Genomic DNA, 20,891 nt, shown 5'->3' on the forward strand with positions numbered 1-20,891 from the left:
TACATATGCGCGACATGCACAAAATACGTATTCTTTGCTGCTACGTGCTCCGCAAGAACTAACGACGTTATTGGCACTGCATGAATAATAAAAGCGTGTTAGAAATCAAAATGATCAGTGTTGGTTGCTTTGGGTTATTAATATATTTTTCTCCACATTCTACAGGGAAACAATAAAAATGACCGTGATTTCACATATCACGTATGTCATGAAAATAGTGCGCATCTCACGGTCTTTCTCTGCCAAGCCACAATTTGTGACACATGTTTGGGACCTATAAAGATAACATCTATCGGCAGCATCGATTCTAACATTCGATATTCAACGATACCAAAGCATTCCGCCGCGCACAATACTGAAAGCAGCGCCCGGCACTGGCAGAAACACTACAGGCTCCAGTATGTGCAAGCGCACGCCAGTGAAAATTCCAGGGTCTCCAGCGCTTCCCAGTGAGCGCCAGCATCACAAGGGAAAAGCTAGTGCCCCTACCAGTACGACCCAGCTCTTTCCCAATTTGTTTACTGAAGTCCCAGTGAATCCGAGCGTACACCAGTGTTCCTAGTGGGACCCGGTGCCAAAAAACGTACTTGTATGATGCTAGAGGCACTAGAACGGGGCTATGGAGGAAATACAAACCAACTGAATTAGCTGTGTAAAAAAAAAGGAGTGTATTCGTCGCACACGGTTTTCAGTTGCTGTTGTTTGTACATTATTTGATACATTATATATCAAGGTGATAATAAACAGAGGTAAATATATAAGAGTGTCACTGGCTTAGTCGCCACAATTGTCATCTGGAGTGGATCAATGGAGAGTTCTACAAAAATTATTTACGCATTTCATCTAGAATTTCCTTTTGTAAAATAATTCCCGAAAACGCTACACTTCACTCAATTTCATCTTCGCGCTAAGGGGTGAAATTTTTAAACCTGCTATAAGGAACTGCCCTATAATAAATGCATGGTGCTCGAAAAACATGAAAAAGCAAATGTTGAAGGAATGTGTAAAACGGTCAATTTACAGCGAATTTTTTCTCGTACTTGATTTTTCATCATTGCAGAAGTTCAAATGGCGCTTACGTGTCCTAAAAATTTTAGACGATCTAAATATTTTGAGAAAATGCTTGAGAACTAATATCTATATGTCTGTAATTTTCTGATATTTCTTTAGAGAAATTGATTTTCGTCGAACGCCACTGTTGGAACAGTTGGCGTGGAATGACCATATTGAATAGTACATTCTTTGTGAAAGCATTAACCACTGGGCTACTGCGGCGGCGACAATAATGTATCCGCGGTGTTTAAAGGCACGAATTCACTGTCGGCACGGCACTTTCTCGCGCACTCCTCGCTGCTCGCGAGACGCCGCTTCTCTCTTTCTTTCTCCTGCGGAGTGCCAACGTTTCTCTCCCGCCGATGGAACTTCTCCCTGGCCTATCTGTGCCGTTGCCGCCGGCTGTCGCCCAAGCAAACTAGTTTTACTGTATATGCTACCTTTAGGTAGCAGAGTTGCGCCACTGTTTTCCGGACGCCGTTCGCATTGCCTTCGGTGATTCCAGCTACGCTATTCGCCCTGCGCCGTCACGTGGTCACAGGTGGCTCCTTTGCGCTGCGGAGAAGCCAACACTTCGCAGGCGACGCCGACCATCCTGCCACGCCTGCTTCTTCTTTTATTTTGATGTGTTCGAATTTGACCAGCAAGGACGGTTATCAACGCTCGACGCTGGCCGCGAAAAGTGTTCGAGAAGCTTAATAAAGAGTTCGAGGCCTAATAAAGAGTTTCATCTCGACGTGCTGACAGCTGCCTTCGTCGACGTCACGACCACGTGACATCTGGTGGAGGTGCTGCTTCTTCCATGATCCGGACGCCCCCGCGAAGCGCTGGCCCGAGCCCAAGCCGAGACGAGGACTACGACAAAGAAAACCCGGATCGTCGAACAAGCCGCCGGCAGAAGGGACTACAGCCAGAGTACGGGCTCCTTCCCGAAAAAACCAGGCAGCCCCAGATCCCAACATCGACCGCAACGACGATGACCGATCCCGTGCAGCCTGGGCCGATCTTTCTCCGGCAGCCCAAGGAGCCGCCAACCTTCCGCGGATCATCACTCGAAGACCCGGATAGCTTGCTTGAAGCCTACGACCGAGTCGCCCTTTTCAATGCCTGGACCAGCGAAGAGAAGCTACGGCATGTGTATTTCGCTTTGGAAGACGCCGCTCAGACCTGGTTCGAGAACCAAGAGCGAAGCCTGACAACGTGGGACATTTTTCGCGCCAGGTTTCTCGCCACATTCACGAGCGTCGTCCACAAAGAGAGGGCTGAGGCTCTGCTCGAGACCCGCGTGCAGATGCCGAACGAAAACGTGGCGCTCTTCACGGAAGAGATGACCAGGCTGTTTCGCCACGCAGACCCCACCATGCCCGAAGAAAAAAAAAGTTCGCCTTCTCATGCGAGAAGTTAAGCAGGAGCTCTTCGCTGGGTTCATGCGGAACCCACCCAAGACAGTCCAGGAATTTGTTTCTGAAGCCACAACCACGAGAAGACGCTGGAAATGCGAACCCGGCAGTACAATCGCCGCGCATTCCACGACAGCGCAGCAGTTCACGCCCTTGTACTTTTTCGTTTGTGTAGTTTGTGGTCACTAAGTGCACCTTTGAAGATGAGAGGAGCTGCGAAAGCTCGCGCCTTTTGCACAGCCCGAAGTGACGTCGATTTCGGACGTTGTACGCGAGGAAGTCCAACAGTCACTGGGCGTTCCTCAGCCGGCACCGCCGCAGCTGCAAGCAATGAGCTATGCTGCTGCAGCCCGACGCAACGCCCCCCTCCTCGCCCACGTCAAGACCCCGCGCCGCACCAGCAGTTCCGCCGCCAGGAACCACCGCCGCCACCACCGACGTCATACCGCCCGCCAGCCGGCCAGCGATACACGCCGAGGAAGACCGAAGTTTGGCGCGCTCTCGATCATCGTCCACTCTGCTACCACTGCGGAGAAGCCGGCCACACCTACGGCCGCTGCCATTGTCGACAGATGGGACTGCGTGGGTCCACCGTCGACGCGCCGCGTCCAGAGCAGGGTGAACGACCACGTGACATCGCCGACTATCTGGCAGGAGCGCAGTGGAGCCCCCGTGGACCTTCCCGATCGCCGTCGCCAGGCCGCTACGCCTCTCCCCAACACCGCCCATACACTGGCCCAACCCGGGGCCGGTCACTTAGCCCGCATGCGGAAAACTAAGGGCAGCAACCGATGGAGGTGCGGTTGCTGTACGACGAAATGCCGAAGACCCTCCGCCGCCGACGCCGCCGCCACGACGAAGGGTTCAGGACACGACGCGAACCCCTGACGACGAAACCTGGCAGACCGAAGTAGACCTGACGACGCAACGTGGAAGCAGCGGAACAAACCGACGTAGCCGTGACCGGACGCCACGACCTAACTGCAACACAAGACGACGAACTAGCGACCTCGACGTTCTTATCGACAGCCACAGCATCACAGCCCTCGTCGACACCGGAGCCGACTATTCTCTCATCAGTGGACCGTTCGCCACGAAGCTGAAGAAAGTTAGGACAGCCTGGGAAGGCCCCGAAATACGGACAGCTGGAGGTAACCTCGTAACGCCGGAGGGAATCTTCACAGCGATACTCACCATTAACAACCGGATTTATCCCGCCAACTTCCTAATCCTGCCGCGTTGCTCGAGAGATGTCATTCTTGGTATGGACTTCTTAGGCCTTCATGGTGCAATCATCGACCTGAGGTCTAAGTCAATAACACTGTCTACGGAAAAGGCACTACAGCCGCACACTCCGCCCAGAAAGCACGCCTTGAATGTGCTGGAAGACCAGGTCACCATTCCCCCTCGCTCCAGCGTCATGATTTCCGTCGGCACTCAGATATCAGCAGACCTGGAAGGCGTTGTTGAAGGCGACCAGCACCACTTGATTAGCCGCAAGATTTGCGTCGCAAGAGGAGTAGCAGAGCTCCGGGCAGGGAAAGCAACAGTTATGCTCACGAATTTCAGCAACGAGTACAAGCACGTGAGCAAAGGCACGACGGTCGCCTACATCGAAGAAATCGTAGAAGCCAGCAATGCTTTCGGCCTCACCGATTCTCCCGAGCCTACTCCGACGAATAAAGCGCCATATCCAGCCTTCGACATCAATCCCAGCCTTCAGAAGCACAAACAAGAGCAGCCCAAAACCCTGCTCTTGCAATACAAGCACTGCTTTTCGTCGTCGTCAAGAATTCGGCAGACTCCCGTGGCAAAACATCGCACCATAACAGAGGAAAGCGCCAGACCACTCCGTCAGAGCCCGTACAGAGTTTCGACGCGAGAACGCGAGGCCTTGAAGAAACAGGTGGACGAAATGCTACGCGACGACATCATCCAGCCGTCGAAGAGTCCGTTGGCATCCCCGATGGTGCTAGTGAAGAAGAAGGATGGGACTCTACGTTTTTGCGTCGATTATCGTCGCCTAAACAAAGTCACGAAAAAGGACGTGTATCCCCTTCCCCGGATAGACGACACTGGATCGATTACACAACGCAAAGTACTTTTCGTCGATGGACCTCAAGACCGGTTACTGGCAAATAGAAGTCGACGAGAGAGACCGAGAAAAGACTTCTTTTATAACACCAGACGGCCTGTTCGAGTTCAAGGTCATGCCCTTTGGTCTTTGCTCGGCACCTGCGACTTTTAAACGGGTTATGGATACACTACTGGCCGGCTTGAAGTGGCAGACGTGCCTCGTGTACTTGGACGACGTCGTTGTGTTTTCCTCAAACTTCGACGAACACCTTCGGCGCCTTGAAGTTGTAATTCAAGCAATCAAGACCTCCGGACTCACCTTGAAGCCTGAAAATTGCCGCTTCGCGTACGAGGAGCTCTTGTTCTTGGGTCACGTGATCAGCAAGGATGGTGTTCGTACGGACCCGCGGAAAACAGCTTCCATCGCTGACTTCCCGACGCCCACCGACAAGAAGGCCGTACGCCGTGTTCTCAGCTTGTGCGGCTATTACAGACGTTTCGTCAAGGAATTTTCACGGATCGCCGAGCCACTGATGCAACTCACGAAGGCCGACGTCGAATTCAGGTGGGAAACGTCGCAAGTTCAAGCATTTAAAGAATTGAAACGACGCCTTCAGAATCCTCCGATACTTGCGCATTTCGACGAATACGCCGATACGGAAATCCACACCGACGCAAGCAGCGTAGGACTCGGCACCGTCCTTGTGCAAAAGACCGACGGATTCGAAAGGGTCATCAGTTATGCTAGCCGGTCGCTATCAAAGGCAGAAATCAACTACTCCACAACAGAAAAGGAGTGCCTGGTCATCATCTGGGCTACATCGAAGTTTCTCCCCTACCTCTACGGCTGGCCCTTCAAAGTTTTGAGCGACCACCACGCCTTGTGTTGGATAGCTAACTTGAAGGACCCTTCAGATCGCCTCGCACGGTGGAGTCTACGACTTCAAGAATTTGACATAACCGTCGTTTACAAGTCCGGAAGGAAACACTCCGACGCTGACTCGCTGTCCCGCGCCCCCGTCGACCCACCGCCGCAGGACGACATGGAGGATGACTGCTTCTTGGGAACCATAAGTGCCGAAGACTTCGCCGACCGACAGCGAGTGGACCCAGAAGTCAGGGGCCTTGTGCAATACCTCGAGGGCAGGACCACCATTGTTCCCAAGGTATTCACGCGAGGACTGACGTCGTTTTTCTTGCGCAACGGTGTTCTCCTTATGAAGAACTTCTCGCCGCTTTGAGCCGATTCCCTTCTCGTAGTGCCCTCGACATTGCGACCAGAGCTCCTCCAGGCTCTGCATGACGACCCGACGTCAGGACACCTGGGTGTTTCTCGCACGCTCGCAAGAATACAGGAAAAGTACCACTGGCCGTGCCTTGTCGCCGACGTAACTCGCTACGTCAAGACCTGCCGGGACTATCAGCGACGCAAGACACCGCCGACTAGGCCAGCCGGACCTCTGCAGCCTATCGAGCCACCTCGACGGCCGTTCCAGCAAATTGGGATGGACTTACTGGGGCCGTTCCCGACGTCCAATACCGGAAACAAATGGATCGTCAAGCTACCGACTACCTCGCCCACTACGCCGAGACAAGGGCCCTACCCAGAGGCAGTGCCGCCGAGGTAGCGAAGTTCTTCGTTGAGAACATCCTCCTGCTTCATGGCGCCACAGAGGTCCTCATCACCGACAGAGGAACGGCGTTTACTGCTGACCTAACTCAGGCAATACTGAGATACAGCCAAACAAGCCACCGCCGGACCACAGCCTACCACCCACAGACCAATGGCCTCACAGAGCGGCTAAACAAGACCATCGCCGACATGCTGGTCATGTATGTCGACGTCGAACACAAGACGTCGGATGCCATCCTTCCGTATGTCACCTTCGCATATAACACGGCCATGCAAGAAACGACGCAAATGACGCCGTACAAGCTGGTCTACGGAAGGAGCCCGGCAACGACGCTCTGTCAGATAACGCCGCCACCAGCGATATTGTTGAAAAGTTCCATAGCGCCTGTATAAAAGCCGACGCGCTTGACCGCTTGTCAGTTGATCGATGGTCGACGCTCTGTTCACCGGTATCAGTGTATTGCTGTAGCTTTCAGTTTCTCGGCCACAAGTTCGACCTAATAAAGAGTTTCATCTCGACGTGCTGACTGCTGCCTTCTTCGACGTCACGACCACGTGACACTCCGTAGATTCCGGCCGCTCAAGCGCGGTTGACATCGGTGCTCTTGTTATTGTTGTTATTGCCACGAGCGTTTCTTATTATCACTTTTGCTGTATTCGGTTTTCGTCCACAAAGAGTGTCAGCAACGCTCAGCGCAAACCGCGCCTCATTGTTCGAGAAGCTTCGCTATTATTCTAGATCGCTTTGTTAAGATTGCGCGCAAGACGCGAACACTCGAACTTATTCTAGAGCTTGTGCGACAACCAGCAATAACGCTGGAATATTCGACGGCACATCTATGAATGCCGACGCGCTTCAGCGCTTGTCAGTTGATGGACGGCCGACGCTCTGTTCGCCGCTATCAGTGCATACAGATGTATTGCTGTAAATTAACTTTCCATTTCTCGGCCACAAGTTCGGCCAAATAAAGAGTTTCGTCTTGGCCACGTCGCCTGCGGTGTTCGTCGACGTCACGACCACGTGACATCTGTGTAGGTGCTGCTTCCTTGATGTTCCGGACACCTAGGAAAAGCTGGGAACCAAGCCCACAGCGTGAAGAAGACATCGAAGACCTCGCAAAACATTGAGCTAGCCGCAGGCTACGAGGCTTGCAGCCCGAATACGGACTCTTGCACGATAAGCGAGAAACCACGGCGACGAACACAACAGCGACGGTGACCACAGCAATGTCGCCCGCGACAGTTGTGTTTCAGCAACCGAGGGAGCCACCGACTTTCCGTGGATCATCGATTAAAGACCTAGAAAGCTGGCTGGAGACGTACGATCGAGTCGCCAGCTTCAACAACTGGGACTCCGAGGAAAAACTGCGTCACGTCTACTTTTACATAGAAGACTCCGCGATGACGTGGTTCGAGCATCGAGAATCCGCCCTACACACATGGCGTCTCTTTCGGAGTACGTTCACGAGCGTGGTCCGCAAGGAACGGGCCGCAGCTATGCTGGAGACCCGTGTGCAGCTCCCCAATGAAAACATTGCCATCTACACGGAAGATATGAATCGCCTGTTTCGACGCGCCGGCCCAAGTGAGCCTGAAGAGAAGAAAGTCAGGTTCCTCATGCGGGGTGTGAAACAAGAACTTTTCGCTGGATTGATAGCAAACCCGCCGACGACGGTCGCTGAGTTTGCTTCGGAGGCTTCGGCGATCGAGAAGACGCTTGAGATGCGAACGCGGCAATACAACCGCGGCTCCTTGACCCCAAGTTACGCCAACGTTCAAGCGCTAGGATCCACCGACCTGCACGGGACGATCCGAGCAATCGTGCAAGGGGAGCTGCGAAAAATTCTACCTTCATCGCACTTTCAAGCAGATTCCATCGCCGGAGATCCGTCGTGCGCCAGGAGATCCAGCAGTCACTGGGCGCGCCTCAGCTAGCAGAGCCGCAGCCGCAAGCTATGAGCTATGCTGCTGCAGCCCGCCGTCATGTTCTTTCTCCACCCCGACGCCAAGACGCCACACCGGCAACGTACTGGAGCCAGACGCCGCCGCCGCCACAGACGCCCTATTGGCCGCCTGTCGGCCAGCGCTACACCCCGAGGAAGACCGATGTGTGGCGTGCCCCCGACCACCGACCACTCTGCTACCATTGTAGAGAAGATGGCCACACCTACCAGCGCTGCCAGTACCGACAGATGGGACTGTATGGTTTCGCCATCAACGCGCCACGTCCAGAACAAGGTGAACGGCAATGTGACATTGCCGACTATCTGTCAGGAGCGCAGTGCACCCCCCGAGGGTATTACCGCTCGCCGTCGCCCGGCCACTACTTATCACCGCACCGCCGGCAGTACACTGGCCCACACCGGGGTAGGTCGCCTAGCCCGTATCCGGGAAACTAAGGCCAGCGACCCATGGAGGTGCGGTTGCTGCACGATGAAATGCCGAAGATTCTCCGCTGCCGCAGACGACGACAACACGACGAGACCTGCACAACACGACGCGGGGCAGACGAAGACCAGCCGACGAAACCTCGCGGACCGAATAAGACCTGACGACGCATCACGGAAGCACCGCAACAAATCGACGCAGCCGTGATCCGACGCCGCGACCTCACCCCAACGCAAGGCGACGGACTAGCGACTTTGACGTTCTCATCAACGGCCACAACGTCACCGCTCTCGTGAGCACTGGGGCTGACTATTCCGCCGTCAGTGGGCCATTCGCCACCAAGCTGAATAAAGTAAAGACCGCTTGGAGTGGACCCGAAATCCGGACAGCTGGAGACCACCTGATAACGCCGATTGGTGTCTGCACGGCGAGAGTCACCATCAATAACCGGACTTATTCTGCGAGCTTTGTAATCCTACAAACCTGCTCCAGGGATGTGATACTTCGAAAGGACTTTCTAAGTGACCACTGCGCCGTCATCGACCTGAGGTCTCAGTCGATAACATTAACCTCAGACAAAGCGCTCCCGCCTCACGCGACGCCAAAGAACCATGCATTGAATGTGATAAAAGAGCAGGTGACCGTTCCGCCGCGCTCCAGCGTCATTAATTCCATCGGCACCGAAAAACCTGCGAACCTTGAAGGCGTCCTCGAGGGCGATCAGCACCTACTCGGGAACCATCAAATTTGTGTCGCAAGAGGTATAGCCGAGCTGCGTGACGGTAAAGCAAAGGTAGCGCCGACAAACTTCAGCCGCGAATATAGGCACCTCAACATTGGTACTACGGTCGCCTACATCGACGACTGAGTGGCTGGCAGCAATGCTTTCGCCCTCTTCGATGCTGCTGAACCTGCTTCGACGAAACGAGGTCCCGAACCAAAATTTTGACGTCAACCCGAGCCTTCCGAAGTTGAAGCAAGACCAGCTCAAACCCTGCCCCTGCAATACAAGGACTGATTCTCGTCGTCGTCAAGAATTCGACAGTTCCCAGCCGCGAAGCATCTATCAAAGCAGAAGAAAGTGGCTGACCAATCCGTCAGAGCCCGTACCCAGTTTCGACGCCTGAACGCGAGACCATCAAGAAACAGGTCGACGAAATGCTGCGCGACGACATCACCAGCCGTCCATGGGTCCGTGGGCGTCACCCGTGGTGTTAGTGAAAAACAAGGATGGAACGCTACGTTTCTGCGTCGATTATCGTCGCCTGAACAAAATCACGAAAAAGGACGTGTACCCTCTTCCACGTATAGACGACGCACTAGATCGACTCCACAACGCCAAGTACTTTTGTTCGATGGACCTCAACACCGGGTACTGGCGAATCGAAGTCGACAAGAGAGACCGAGAAAAGACTACCTTCATAACACCGGACGGCCTGTTCGAGTTCAAGGTCATGCTCATCGGTCTTTGCTCGGCACCTGCAACTTTCCAACGAGTCATGGATACAGTATTAGCTGGCTTGAAGTGGCAAACTTGCCTTGTTTATTTGGAGAACATCATTGTGCTTTCTTCGAGCTTCGACGAACACCTCCAGCGCCATGAATCCGTACTTCAAGCAACAAAGAACTCCGGGCTCACCCTGAAGCGAGAAAGTGCCGCTTCGCTTACGAGGACCTCTTTCTTTGGCTCACGTGATCAGTAAAACTGGTGTGCGCCCAGACCCGCAGAAAACAGCTGCCATCGCCGCTTTCCCGCCACACATCGACAAGAAGGCCATGCGCCGATTTCTCGGCTTGTGCGCCTATTACAGACGCTTTGTCAGATACTTTTTACGGATCGCCGAGGCACTGAAATCAGCTCACGAAGACCGACGTCGAATTCAGGTGGCAAACTGCGCAAGCCGAAGCATTTCATGAACTGAAACGACGCCTGCAGACGTTTCCGATACTTGTGCATTTCGACGAATACGCCGATACGGAGATTCACACCGATGCAAGCAGCGTAGGACTCTGCGCCGTCCTTGTGCAGCGGACGGCGGGACTAGAAAGGGTTATCAGTTATACTAGCCGGTCGCTGTCTAAGGCAGAGGCCAACTATTGCACAACACAAAATGAGTGCCTCGCCATCATCTGGGCTACGTCAAAGTTTCGCCCCTACCATCAAAGTTTTGTGCGACCATCACGCCTTGTGTTGGCTAGCTAACTTGAGGGACCCTTCAGGTCGCCACGCACGGTGGAGCCTAAGACTTCAAGAATTCGACATTACCGTCGTCTACAAGTCCGGAAGGAAACACTCCGACGGCGACTGCTTGTCTCGTGCCCCCGTCGACCCACCACCGCCCGACGACCAAGATGATGACAACTTCTTCGGAGCCATAAGTGCCGACGACTTCGCCGAACGACAGCGGAACTGACACTGAAAGGAACTGAAAGGTCTAGTGGAACAGCTGGAGGATAGGGCCATCGTTGACCCAAAACTATTCAGGCGAGGATTGGCATCATTCTCCTTGAAAAACAACGTCCTCGTAAACAAGAACTTCTCTCCGGCCCAAGCCAACAACCTTATCGTTGTACCTTCGGGACTGCGACCAGAAATTCTGCATGCCCTGCATGACGACCCGACGGCTGGACGCCTGGGACTTTCCCGCATGCTAGCACGAATACACGAAAAGTACTACTGGTCACGCCTTGCCGCCGACGTCACTCGCTACATAAGGACGTGCCTAGACTGTCAGTGACGGAAGACACCGCCCACAAGACCAGCAGGCTTCCTTCAGCTGATCAAACATCCTCGGCGACCATTCCAGCAGATCGGGATGGACCTCCCTTAGGCCGTTCCCAGCGTCGACTTCCGGAAATAAAGGGATCGTCATGGCTACCGACTACCTCACCCGCTACGCCAAAACAAAAGCCTTGCCTAGAGACAGTGCCGCTGAGGTAGCCAAGTTCTTTGTTGAGAGCATCGTCCTTCGACACGGCGCCCCAGAGGTTCTCATCACCGACTAGGTACGGCGTTTACGGCTGACCTAACGCTGGGGATCTTGGAATACAGCCACACGCCACCGCCGGGCCACCGCTTACCACACACAGACCAATGGTCTGACCGAGCGTCTAAATAAGACCATCGCCGACATGCTGGCCATGTACGTCGACGTCGAACACAAGACCTGGGACGCCATCCTTCCGTACGTGGCATTCGCGTACATCACGGCTGTACTAGGATTAATAGTATCTCGGGTTTAATGTACCAAAACCGCGATATCATTATGAGACGCCGTAGACGCCGTAGTGGAGACGTAGTGGAGTGGATTAAGAGACGCCGTAGTGGAGGGCTCCGGAAATTTCGAACACCGGGGGTTCTTTAACGTGCACCTAGACCTAAGTACACAGGCCTCAGACATTTTCGCCACCATCGAAAATGCAACCGCCGCGGCCGGGATTTGGTCCCGCGACCTTCGGATCAGCAGTCGAGCGCCATAACCACTAGACCACCGTGGCAAGGCGGCCGTACAAGAAACGACGTACATGACGCCATACAAGTTGGTCTACGGACGGAGCCCGGCAACGACGCTCGACGAGATGTCACCAAACGTGACCGACGAGGAAAACATCGACGTGACTACCTACCTACAGCGCGCCGAAGAAGCACGTCAACTCGCCCGCCTACGGAACAAGAACCAGCAGACGACTGAAAGCCGCCGCTAGGACCTTTGACGACGCCACATGTAATACCAACCCGGTGACCGTGTATGGTTATGGACGCCAATACGCCGATGGGGACTTAGTGAGAAGCTTATTCGACGATACTTCGGACCGTACAGGGTACTTCGACGCCTCAGCGCACTCGACTACGAGGGTGTCCCTGGCGGCATTGCGAACTCTCAGCGGCGCCGTGCGCGACCTGAAGCCGTCCATGTCGTACGCCTCAAGCCATGTTACGCGCGTTAGTGAATCTGATGACTTTTCTTTTGCTTTATTATTGTACTATCTTGGTTGTGCTTATTGTTTATTGTACTTTCTTGCTTTATATTTGTTATTTATTTTTGCATGTATTGGCTACTTCCCCCGTGTTCTGTTTTGCGCATCGGGACGATGCTTCTTTAAAGTGAGACATTGCCACAAGCGTTTCTTATTATCGCTTTTGCTGTATTAGGTCTTCGGCCACAAATAATGTAAGCAACGCTCAGCGCAAACCTTGCCTCATTGTTCGAGAAGCTTCGCAATTATTGTAGATCGTTTTGTTAAGATTGCGCGCAAGACGCGAACACTCGAGCTTATTCAAGAGCTTGCGCGACAACCAGCGATAGCGCTGGAATATTCGACGGCACATGTATAAATGGCGACGCTCTTCACCGCTTGTCATTTGATCGACGGCCGACGCTCTGTTCGGCGCTCTCAGTACATACCGTGTGTATTGCTCTATATAACTTTCCGTTCCTCGGCCACAACTTCGGCCAAATAAAGAGTTTAATCTCGCATCGCAGGCCAGCAAAGCGACGCGAGCATTACCGCTGTTTTTAAAATCGACCGGCTTAAACGACCGCTTGTAGGCATTCAATGGACAGGTTCATATGTACCCTGACAGTGCCTTCTTCCCTCTTCTTTCTTTCTTTTAATCCCTTCATCCCTTCCCCCAGCGTAGGGTAGCAAACCGGACGCGCGTCTGGTTAACCTCCCTGCCTTTCCTTCATTTCCTTCCTCCTCCTCCTCCTTAATCTTGGACACGTCGCCTGCGGTCTTCGTCGACGTCACGACCAGGTGACATTATTCTCGCCGCGCTTCTTCGGTGGCGCTGGTCGAGAGACGTGTGATAGTAAGTGCATTCTTTGATGAATTGTATGAACAGGCCAATGTGATAGACGCATCGACAGCTCTTTCGATATGACGGGGTGTTGTGTTTACGTGAATTTAATGCAGCTTTCAAAGCTTGAGCGAAAGGAATGTTGCACGCGAGAGTCGCTGCCGCGGGCCGTGATTGTAAGCATGCGAGCATAATTCGGGCGTCGCACGGCCACTTTCGATCGCTATCGAGCCATATTCAGTTGAAAACTGGATTACAGCTGCCTTGCTTCCACAATTAACGTGAAGGAACCAAACGCGACTGAGAAATTCCGTCCCTAACTGGCTCGATCGCGTTCGAAAGTGCAAAAATGATTTCATATCTGCAAATGGGAAAAACAGCGGAAAAGGAGACAAGGCAATTGTGTGACCAACTAGCTTAACAAACCACACTTCTGCTATTTCATATCACCGGTGTACGTGTTCGTCACACGATGCATTTTGTTGCATGATTACATACGAAGAACGTAAGCGTAAAATCAAGGCTTGTAAGCGTTGAGCTTGTTAATTGAGTTTTGCTCTCAGCGTAATGAACAAATAGAAAGAAAGCGAAAAATAAACCAACACTGTTACTCTTAGAATAACAGAGAGCTGAGCTAGTTGGTAAGTATTCATTCTAAAAAGACAGGGCGTGCAAACACGGACACAAGAAAGAAGTCGGGACACCACAAACTCGTTTGTGGTGTCCGGACTTTTTCTTGTGTCTGTGTTTGCACGTCCTGCCTTTTATATTGAACAGTTACTCTGTCACGCGAGCGCGGCTCCTACACGGGTGGTGAGTGGCTTTCCCGCTAAACTTCAGCGCCTAAGGTGGCGTACCTTGGCGCAACTCTGCTACCGAAATGTATCATGTACAGTAACTGTAAAGCAAACCACCAATCAGCACCTGCTCTTTCTCCTCTTCGCCCTCAAACGACGGCCGTCATAGAAACGCGGCATTGTTCTCGTCACCGGCGCCTTCTCTCTACGTCTGACGGGTACCAGCCGCATCGCCGCATGCCGGCAGCGAGCTGGCGGACGCGCGCGCCTTGAGAGACCTCCGCTTTTGTCACGTGACTCTCCTGTCGGCAATGTGGACAGCAGGGTTGCCGTTGCTGGCTACTTTGCGCCAAATTAACTACTTTACTACCCCGTCTGGCGATGAAAATTTTAGATTGGCACCTTGGCTACTTTCTGGCTACTTTGAACTTCTATTTTGGCGCATTTACTAGCCAATTTCTAAGAATGAATTGCAGATATAATAGCAAGCAAGCATAAAGACGACCCATTGATTCCAAGCTTTGGTGTCGTCTTGGCTCATGCGTGCACGCGCGTCCCTCAGGCAAGTGGGTTGGCGCGCGCACGAGATCCTTACGCGCGGCACGGCTGAAAAAACGGAGCGAGGAGGTCGCGCGCATGTAGGCAACCCGTGCGTGGCTAGCACGCTCATGCTGCTACACGCTCGTGACACTGCTAAAGACACTCACTACTGACGCTGCGCGCCATCTGATGAACACAACGCGCATCTAACGTACTTTCCCCGTCGCGCGCCCGAAGTCATGCGCTAAGGCGCAGCCATGTGGGCAGTGTAGCGCGGCGTATCGCTACGACACGAGAAGCACGATACCGGCGCGGAAACACTTGTGTAGCTAGCAGAGCTTCTGCTTTGCACTTCCAGCGTGCGGAGACCACCATCTGTCATGGGAGAACACGCAAACGCGAAGCGCACGCTCCGAGAAGAATGGCGAAAGGACAAGAAACTGAGGGGTAAGCTAAATGAAAACTATACTTCAGGCCTTTATTTTCGCGTCACGCCTCATAGGTATTTTTTATTACCACGTGTTACAGGCTGGGCTTCATCTTGTGACAATGGAACGGCCGTCCACTGCAAATACTGCAATTGCAACATTCGACCCCACTACAGTGATCTGCTCAAGCACGCCGAAACCAAGAAACATCGCGAGCCCGCAGTAATGCCAAGTACGCAAAGAGAATTGCCGCAGCTTCTAGCCTCTTCTGGTCAAGCAAACTATTAAAAGGCTCGCCGAGAGTTAAGGATTGCTTTGTACATTGCCGTGCAGACGTCTATAAATGCTGTAGATGAGCTTGCCGAGATTCTCCATTCTGAATTCAAGGATTTCGACCTGCACAGAACGAAGTGCACTGCTATAATTACAAACGTCCTTTTCCCATATTTCACGGAAAGCATGGGCAAACAACTGAAAGGCTCCAGCTATTCCCTCATGGTAGATGTATCAACTGATATATCCACGACAAAGCAACTGTGTATTGCGGTGGGATTTCTGAATTCAGCAGAAAACAAGATTGCAACCATGCTGCTTGATCTCGTAGAGCTGTCTGACGGAACGGCGCGAACACTTCACGACACCGTAATGAAGACTGGACAAGCACGGCCTGCCAGTCAAGAACTGTCTCGGACTCTGTACCGATGGTGCAAATTCCATGAGTGGCAACCACAATTCCCTCTTCAGTCGTCTTCGTGAGGACAACAAGGAATTGGTCTTGGTAAAATGCGCTGGCCACAGCCTGGACCTTGTGGCGTCCAAATCGATGGAAGCGATTCCCTGTGCTGTCGGGCACTTGGTGAGAGAAACGTACAGCTTCTTTGCGCACAGCAGCTGCCGGCAAGGTGCTTATAAGAGACTTTATGCCAGTCTGTCAGTGGACGATGAAAGTGCAGAGCCGTCGCCAAAACTTTTATCTCTTTCGCAGACAAGATGGCTTGCTATTGCTGACTGTATCGAAAGAATTTCGGGGCAGTATCAGGTACTCAAACAGTTTTTCGAAAAAGCAGAAGAGCGTAGCTACAACGTGCGCATTTCGCGAGAGATGTATGGGGACAGAAGGAATCATGCTTACCTTGTGTTTCTTGCCCCAGTCCTACATAGCGTGAGACGGGTGAACAAAATGTTCCAGACAAACGCAGCCGACCCATTGGCCGTCTTTCAAGAGCTTGAAAACTTGTATTTGGAAGTTCTGCGACGAATTTTGCAACCATCAGTTTTGAGGCACAACTCAACAGCGAGTCTGCTATCGCTACACCTGGTGAAGATGAAGTCTATATTCCTGCAACCAGAGGTAGCGGACTTAGGTGACGTCTTGAGAGAAGAGCTTTCACTAGTCCCTGTAGAATACCAATTGGTCGTGAGAGAGCGCTGCTTCCAGTTCTTGCGGCAAATGGCGATACAACTCCAGCAGCGGCTTCCAAATGCTTCCTCTGCATTACGGAGGCTGCATGCCGTCAATCCGCATGACATAGACAGCACGAAGAGCCGTGAAAGCATACTGAAGCTGCCGGCGCATTTTTTCGGATGTTCCTCGATCGAGCTGGAGTCAGAAATACGGCAGCTTCAGAAAACTTGCGGTGCACTTGATCACACATCATCTTTGACATTTTGGCACGCAGCGGCATCTTACAAGGGCACTTCTGGTGAATGCCCTTTTCCGCACTTGGCGCTGGGTGCACTGAGAATTTTGACACTTCCAGTTTCTAATGCCGATGCCGAGCGCGTAGTTTCTTGTGTAAACGTGACCAAAACTGATATCCGCAACAAAATGAAGCTGGACTTGCTCATGGCGATTCTACGTATCAAGTTTGGTTTGCGACTTCAAGGAAAAACTGCGTCAACGTTGTCGTTCCTAATGAGTTGTTAGATAGAATGTGCCAAAATTACTCTGGAAAGAACTCGATCTATCCCAGATAAGCAACGTGCACGCGGACTAACCATTAAATAATTTATTTATTTATTTCCAATGTGCCTTGGCTTGAAGAAGAAGCAGAAAGGAAGGAATTTTGTGCTCTTTACTGTTGTGCTGATTTTGAATATTATTTATTGTTTAATAATAAAAGAAACTCTGTTCATAATATCACGTGTTCTATTTGGCTACAAATTTGGCGCTAAGATTATATGGCATGGCTACTTTTGGCTACTTTTAGCTTGAATTCTGGCTCCTTTTAAAACCTGCCCAACGGCAACCCTGGTGGACAGCGTGCCGCGGCTTACCAAGCAGAGGAGCCGACGGGTGGGACGCCGCCGCGGCATGCTCTCCGCCTGTGTGCACGTACCTTAAGCGGATATACTCCACCACGTACTTTTCATATCACACTGCAAACCGGAGATTACATTAACCCTTTACTGCCGGTTGTCGCGAATTCGCGACATACCGAAAGACGCCGATTAAGTAACACACGAAACGCGTTGATTGCCTTCACCGGTGGCTGTCACGTATTTGCGGCGAACGTAGCTTTCAGCACCAGACATGTAGTGCAATTGCATGTAAGGTATTGCAAGCTGGAACCCAGTGTTGTGCATCAGATGCCGGAGAGCGCGAAGCACGTGCAACGGCTCTCACTTCTTCGTTGTTTTCTGCCCGAGGGACGTAAGTTCCATCTCCTATAAAATTTTTTCGATGTGCACGCATACAAGAGGTTGCACGCGACGTGTCACGTTGTCTTGAAGTGCGTTATTTTCTGCGCGATCCTCGCTTCTGTGGTATGTCGCGAATTCGCGACATCCGGCATTTGAGTCAGTCAGTGATGACTGCCGGTATGACAAGTTTATGATGGACTTCCGCTCATTTTATGGGAAAAAAAAGGCTTCGCAGGCGCTTGCCACCTGAAGATAAAAGTGACGACAGCTGTCTCAATGACAGTGAAGTCGACGATGTCGATCCCGATCCTCATGCACAAGCACGAGTGTCTTCATCGAGCAGAGAGGATGAAGACGAAGGTGTGGTAGAGCAGCCAAGCCAGTGTCTCTCTAAAACATGCAGTGCGGTGGGAAAAAAAAAAGACTGTCAAGAACAGCGCGAAATGCCACACTGGAAAACCGCTCACTGTCCGAGCTCCTATTGAATATTTCAAGGAATGTTTTATGACACCTTCACGGAACAAATTGTTCAACAGAGCAATCTGTTTGCGATGCAGAAAAATCCGAACAAAGGACTGGCTCTGTCTCGTGGTGAGCTAGATCTATTTCTCGGTGCCGTCACCATCATGTCAATCTGTCGGCTTCCAAGAGGTCGGCTATACTGGGTGGCGGAGTCTAGGGCCCACACGGTGGCCTACACGATGTCACGTGATTGGTAAGAGTAAATAAAGTCAAACTCGCATTTAACAACAATGACGACGCCAAGTTACGTCGCCCTGAAGAGATCCGCTTCATTGACACGGCGATGCCATACTTGCGTTGCATTGAACATATTGAGCTACTATTGGCTTAAGTGCCGGTTGTCGCGAATTCGCGACATACCTAAAAGTATGCATTAAAGTTGCATTTTTGATAATATAACTGCTGATTTAAGTTAAGGTTGCTATTTAAAGCTGAAAAATGAAAAACAAATGTTTTCTTCGGCGCTTTCATAATTCAGGCATTAAAGGGCTAATAAGCGTTTGCAACCTAAGCCGCAACGTTTATTTCATAGACTTAGTATATAGAGTAAGTGAGGTAACAGAGTTTACGATGCGCTCTAAAAGGCAACCCATTCGTTTCAATGTGTTTCTACGGTGCCCGTTCCGTGGACGCCTGGCGTCTTTTCAGAACAGTGATGCTTTTGCCTGTCGTCGATGCTTTTCAAAAATGAGTACACACAATAAAACTACCCACAAAATACCAGCAACGCTGTTATAGTGAGGAACATTTCTTTGTCTGCACAGTCATCCTTTTGGTGCCCATAGTAACAAGTAAGCCGTCAGTTTACCTGGCCGTCGACGGACAAGCTGGCGCTAAGTTGGCGTTCGCTCGTGTAGTCCCAGTCAATGTCAGTTCGCTGCAAAACAGCTGAGAAAAATGGAACCTGCACGGCGGCGTCCTCGAGGCCCCCCGCTTCCAGAAGTAACACGCTGTTGCTGCCATCAGCCGTGAGACGGTTGGCGAGAGCGCATCCTGCTGAACCTGCGCCAACTGCAGTGGACAGCAAAACTTGTTTTAAAGTGACGCATTCCTTAGCGAACCAAATGATATGTCGTTACATGAACATGCAGTGATCAATCACGGATGTAATTAATATCCTTGTCGGTTAGTACGATGGACGGTGCGCTTACACATGATGGCCCAATGGAATTAATCGTGAGCGCTTCATGGATTTCCCGGGCGCGGCAATCACGATATCCGCGTAAGAAACGCGTCTTTTCGAGACTCGTAGTGCAGCCGCACTCGGCACAGTGGATTGCCAGATTGCTTTCAGTCTTGTCCTTGAGATTGAGAACCATGACGGAACGGTGCTGTGAATTATGTCATAATCAGCATCATCATCATCAACCTGTCTACGCCCACTGAAGGGCAAAAGCCTCTCCCATGTTCCGCCAATCAACCCGGTCCTGTGCTTTCTGCTGCCACGTTATACCTGCAAATTTCTTAATCTCATCTACCCACCTAATTTTCTGTCTCCCCCTCACGCGTTTGCCATCTCTTGGAATCCAGTCAGTTACCCTTAATGACCACCGGTTATCTTGCCGACGTGCTACGTGCCCTGCGCATATCCATTTCTTCTTAATTTCAACTATGATGTCCTTAACCCCCGTTTGTTCCCTGACCCACTCTGCTCTCTTCCTGTCTCTTAAGGTTACACCTATCATTTTCCTTTCCATCGCTCGCTGCGTCGTCCTCAATTTAAGTTGAACCCTCTTTGTAAGTCTCCAGGTTTCTGCTCCGTAGGTAAGTACCGGTAAGATGCAGCTGTTATGTACCTTCCTCTTGAGGGATAGTGGTAGATTACCATTCATGATTTGATAATGCTTGCCGAATGAGCCCCAACCCATCCTTATTCTTCTAGTTATTTCACTCTCATGGTTCGGCTCCGCGGTTACTACGTGTCCTAAGTTGACGTACTCCTTTACAACTTGCAGTGTCTCGCCACCTATCGCAAAGCGCTGTTCTCTGCCAGGATGAATTATGTGCCGGAGTCCAACAGACACAGTGCGCAGCTGTCATTTGCGATGGTCCTGTAATCGAGAATGCACCAAAATACCAGCAGCGCAAGGATGTTACCGTCGACAATAGCTCGCTTTTCCAGTCACATTGCAATGGCAATTTTCATTTTTCATCACACAAGTACACTGCGTCCTAAACTGCGAACCACGCGTTCCTCCGTTTGACGCCTCACTTTATAGTTTCTACGCAGGTGCCTTGACCATTTAAAGCACAATCGCTCCGTGCATACTATGATACCAATAGGCCGCGGTTGCCAGTCGCATCTGAAGCAGTTCGCAACCACCCACATAGCGCATCCGAGTTGTGCGTATATGCGAGAGAGGTAAAACTTTCACTGCGTTCACTCGACGTTCTATAACCAGTGAGTTTCACCGCTGAGGAGCATCACGCAGCGCATAGGAGAAGACCGACACACCGAGATGAACAGGTGAACTTGTTGACAGACACCGTGGTGACACCTTCCGCTAGAGTGGTGTTGGTAAAAAAGTCACAGTTCCGCTTTGAGTGCGAAGCAGTGAATGCAATAGCAAGACATAGAATGTCGCAGGAGCAACGGCAAGCAGCTAGAAG

The 20,891-nt window shown here is 51.7% G+C and overlaps 1 protein-coding gene across 1 annotated transcript in view; it reads right to left on the reverse strand.

Moving 5' to 3' along the window:
* LOC119385467 (4-pyridoxate dehydrogenase-like) overlaps nucleotides 1–20,891 on the reverse strand; it is a 106,539-nt gene that overhangs the window by 70,227 nt on the left and 15,421 nt on the right. Inside the window, exons 3-5 of the mRNA XM_049413998.1 lie at nucleotides 19,090–19,292; nucleotides 16,249–16,269; nucleotides 15,438–15,512 (exon numbers count right to left, since the gene is read on the reverse strand). Of these exons, the coding sequence (XP_049269955.1) occupies nucleotides 15,438–15,512; nucleotides 16,249–16,269; nucleotides 19,090–19,292 (299 nt within the window). The remainder of the gene's footprint in view (nucleotides 1–15,437; nucleotides 15,513–16,248; nucleotides 16,270–19,089; nucleotides 19,293–20,891) is intronic.

This window comes from Rhipicephalus sanguineus, chromosome 3 (genome assembly GCF_013339695.2).
Source record: "Rhipicephalus sanguineus isolate Rsan-2018 chromosome 3, BIME_Rsan_1.4, whole genome shotgun sequence".
NCBI classification, from domain to species: Eukaryota; Metazoa; Arthropoda; class Arachnida; order Ixodida; family Ixodidae; genus Rhipicephalus; species Rhipicephalus sanguineus.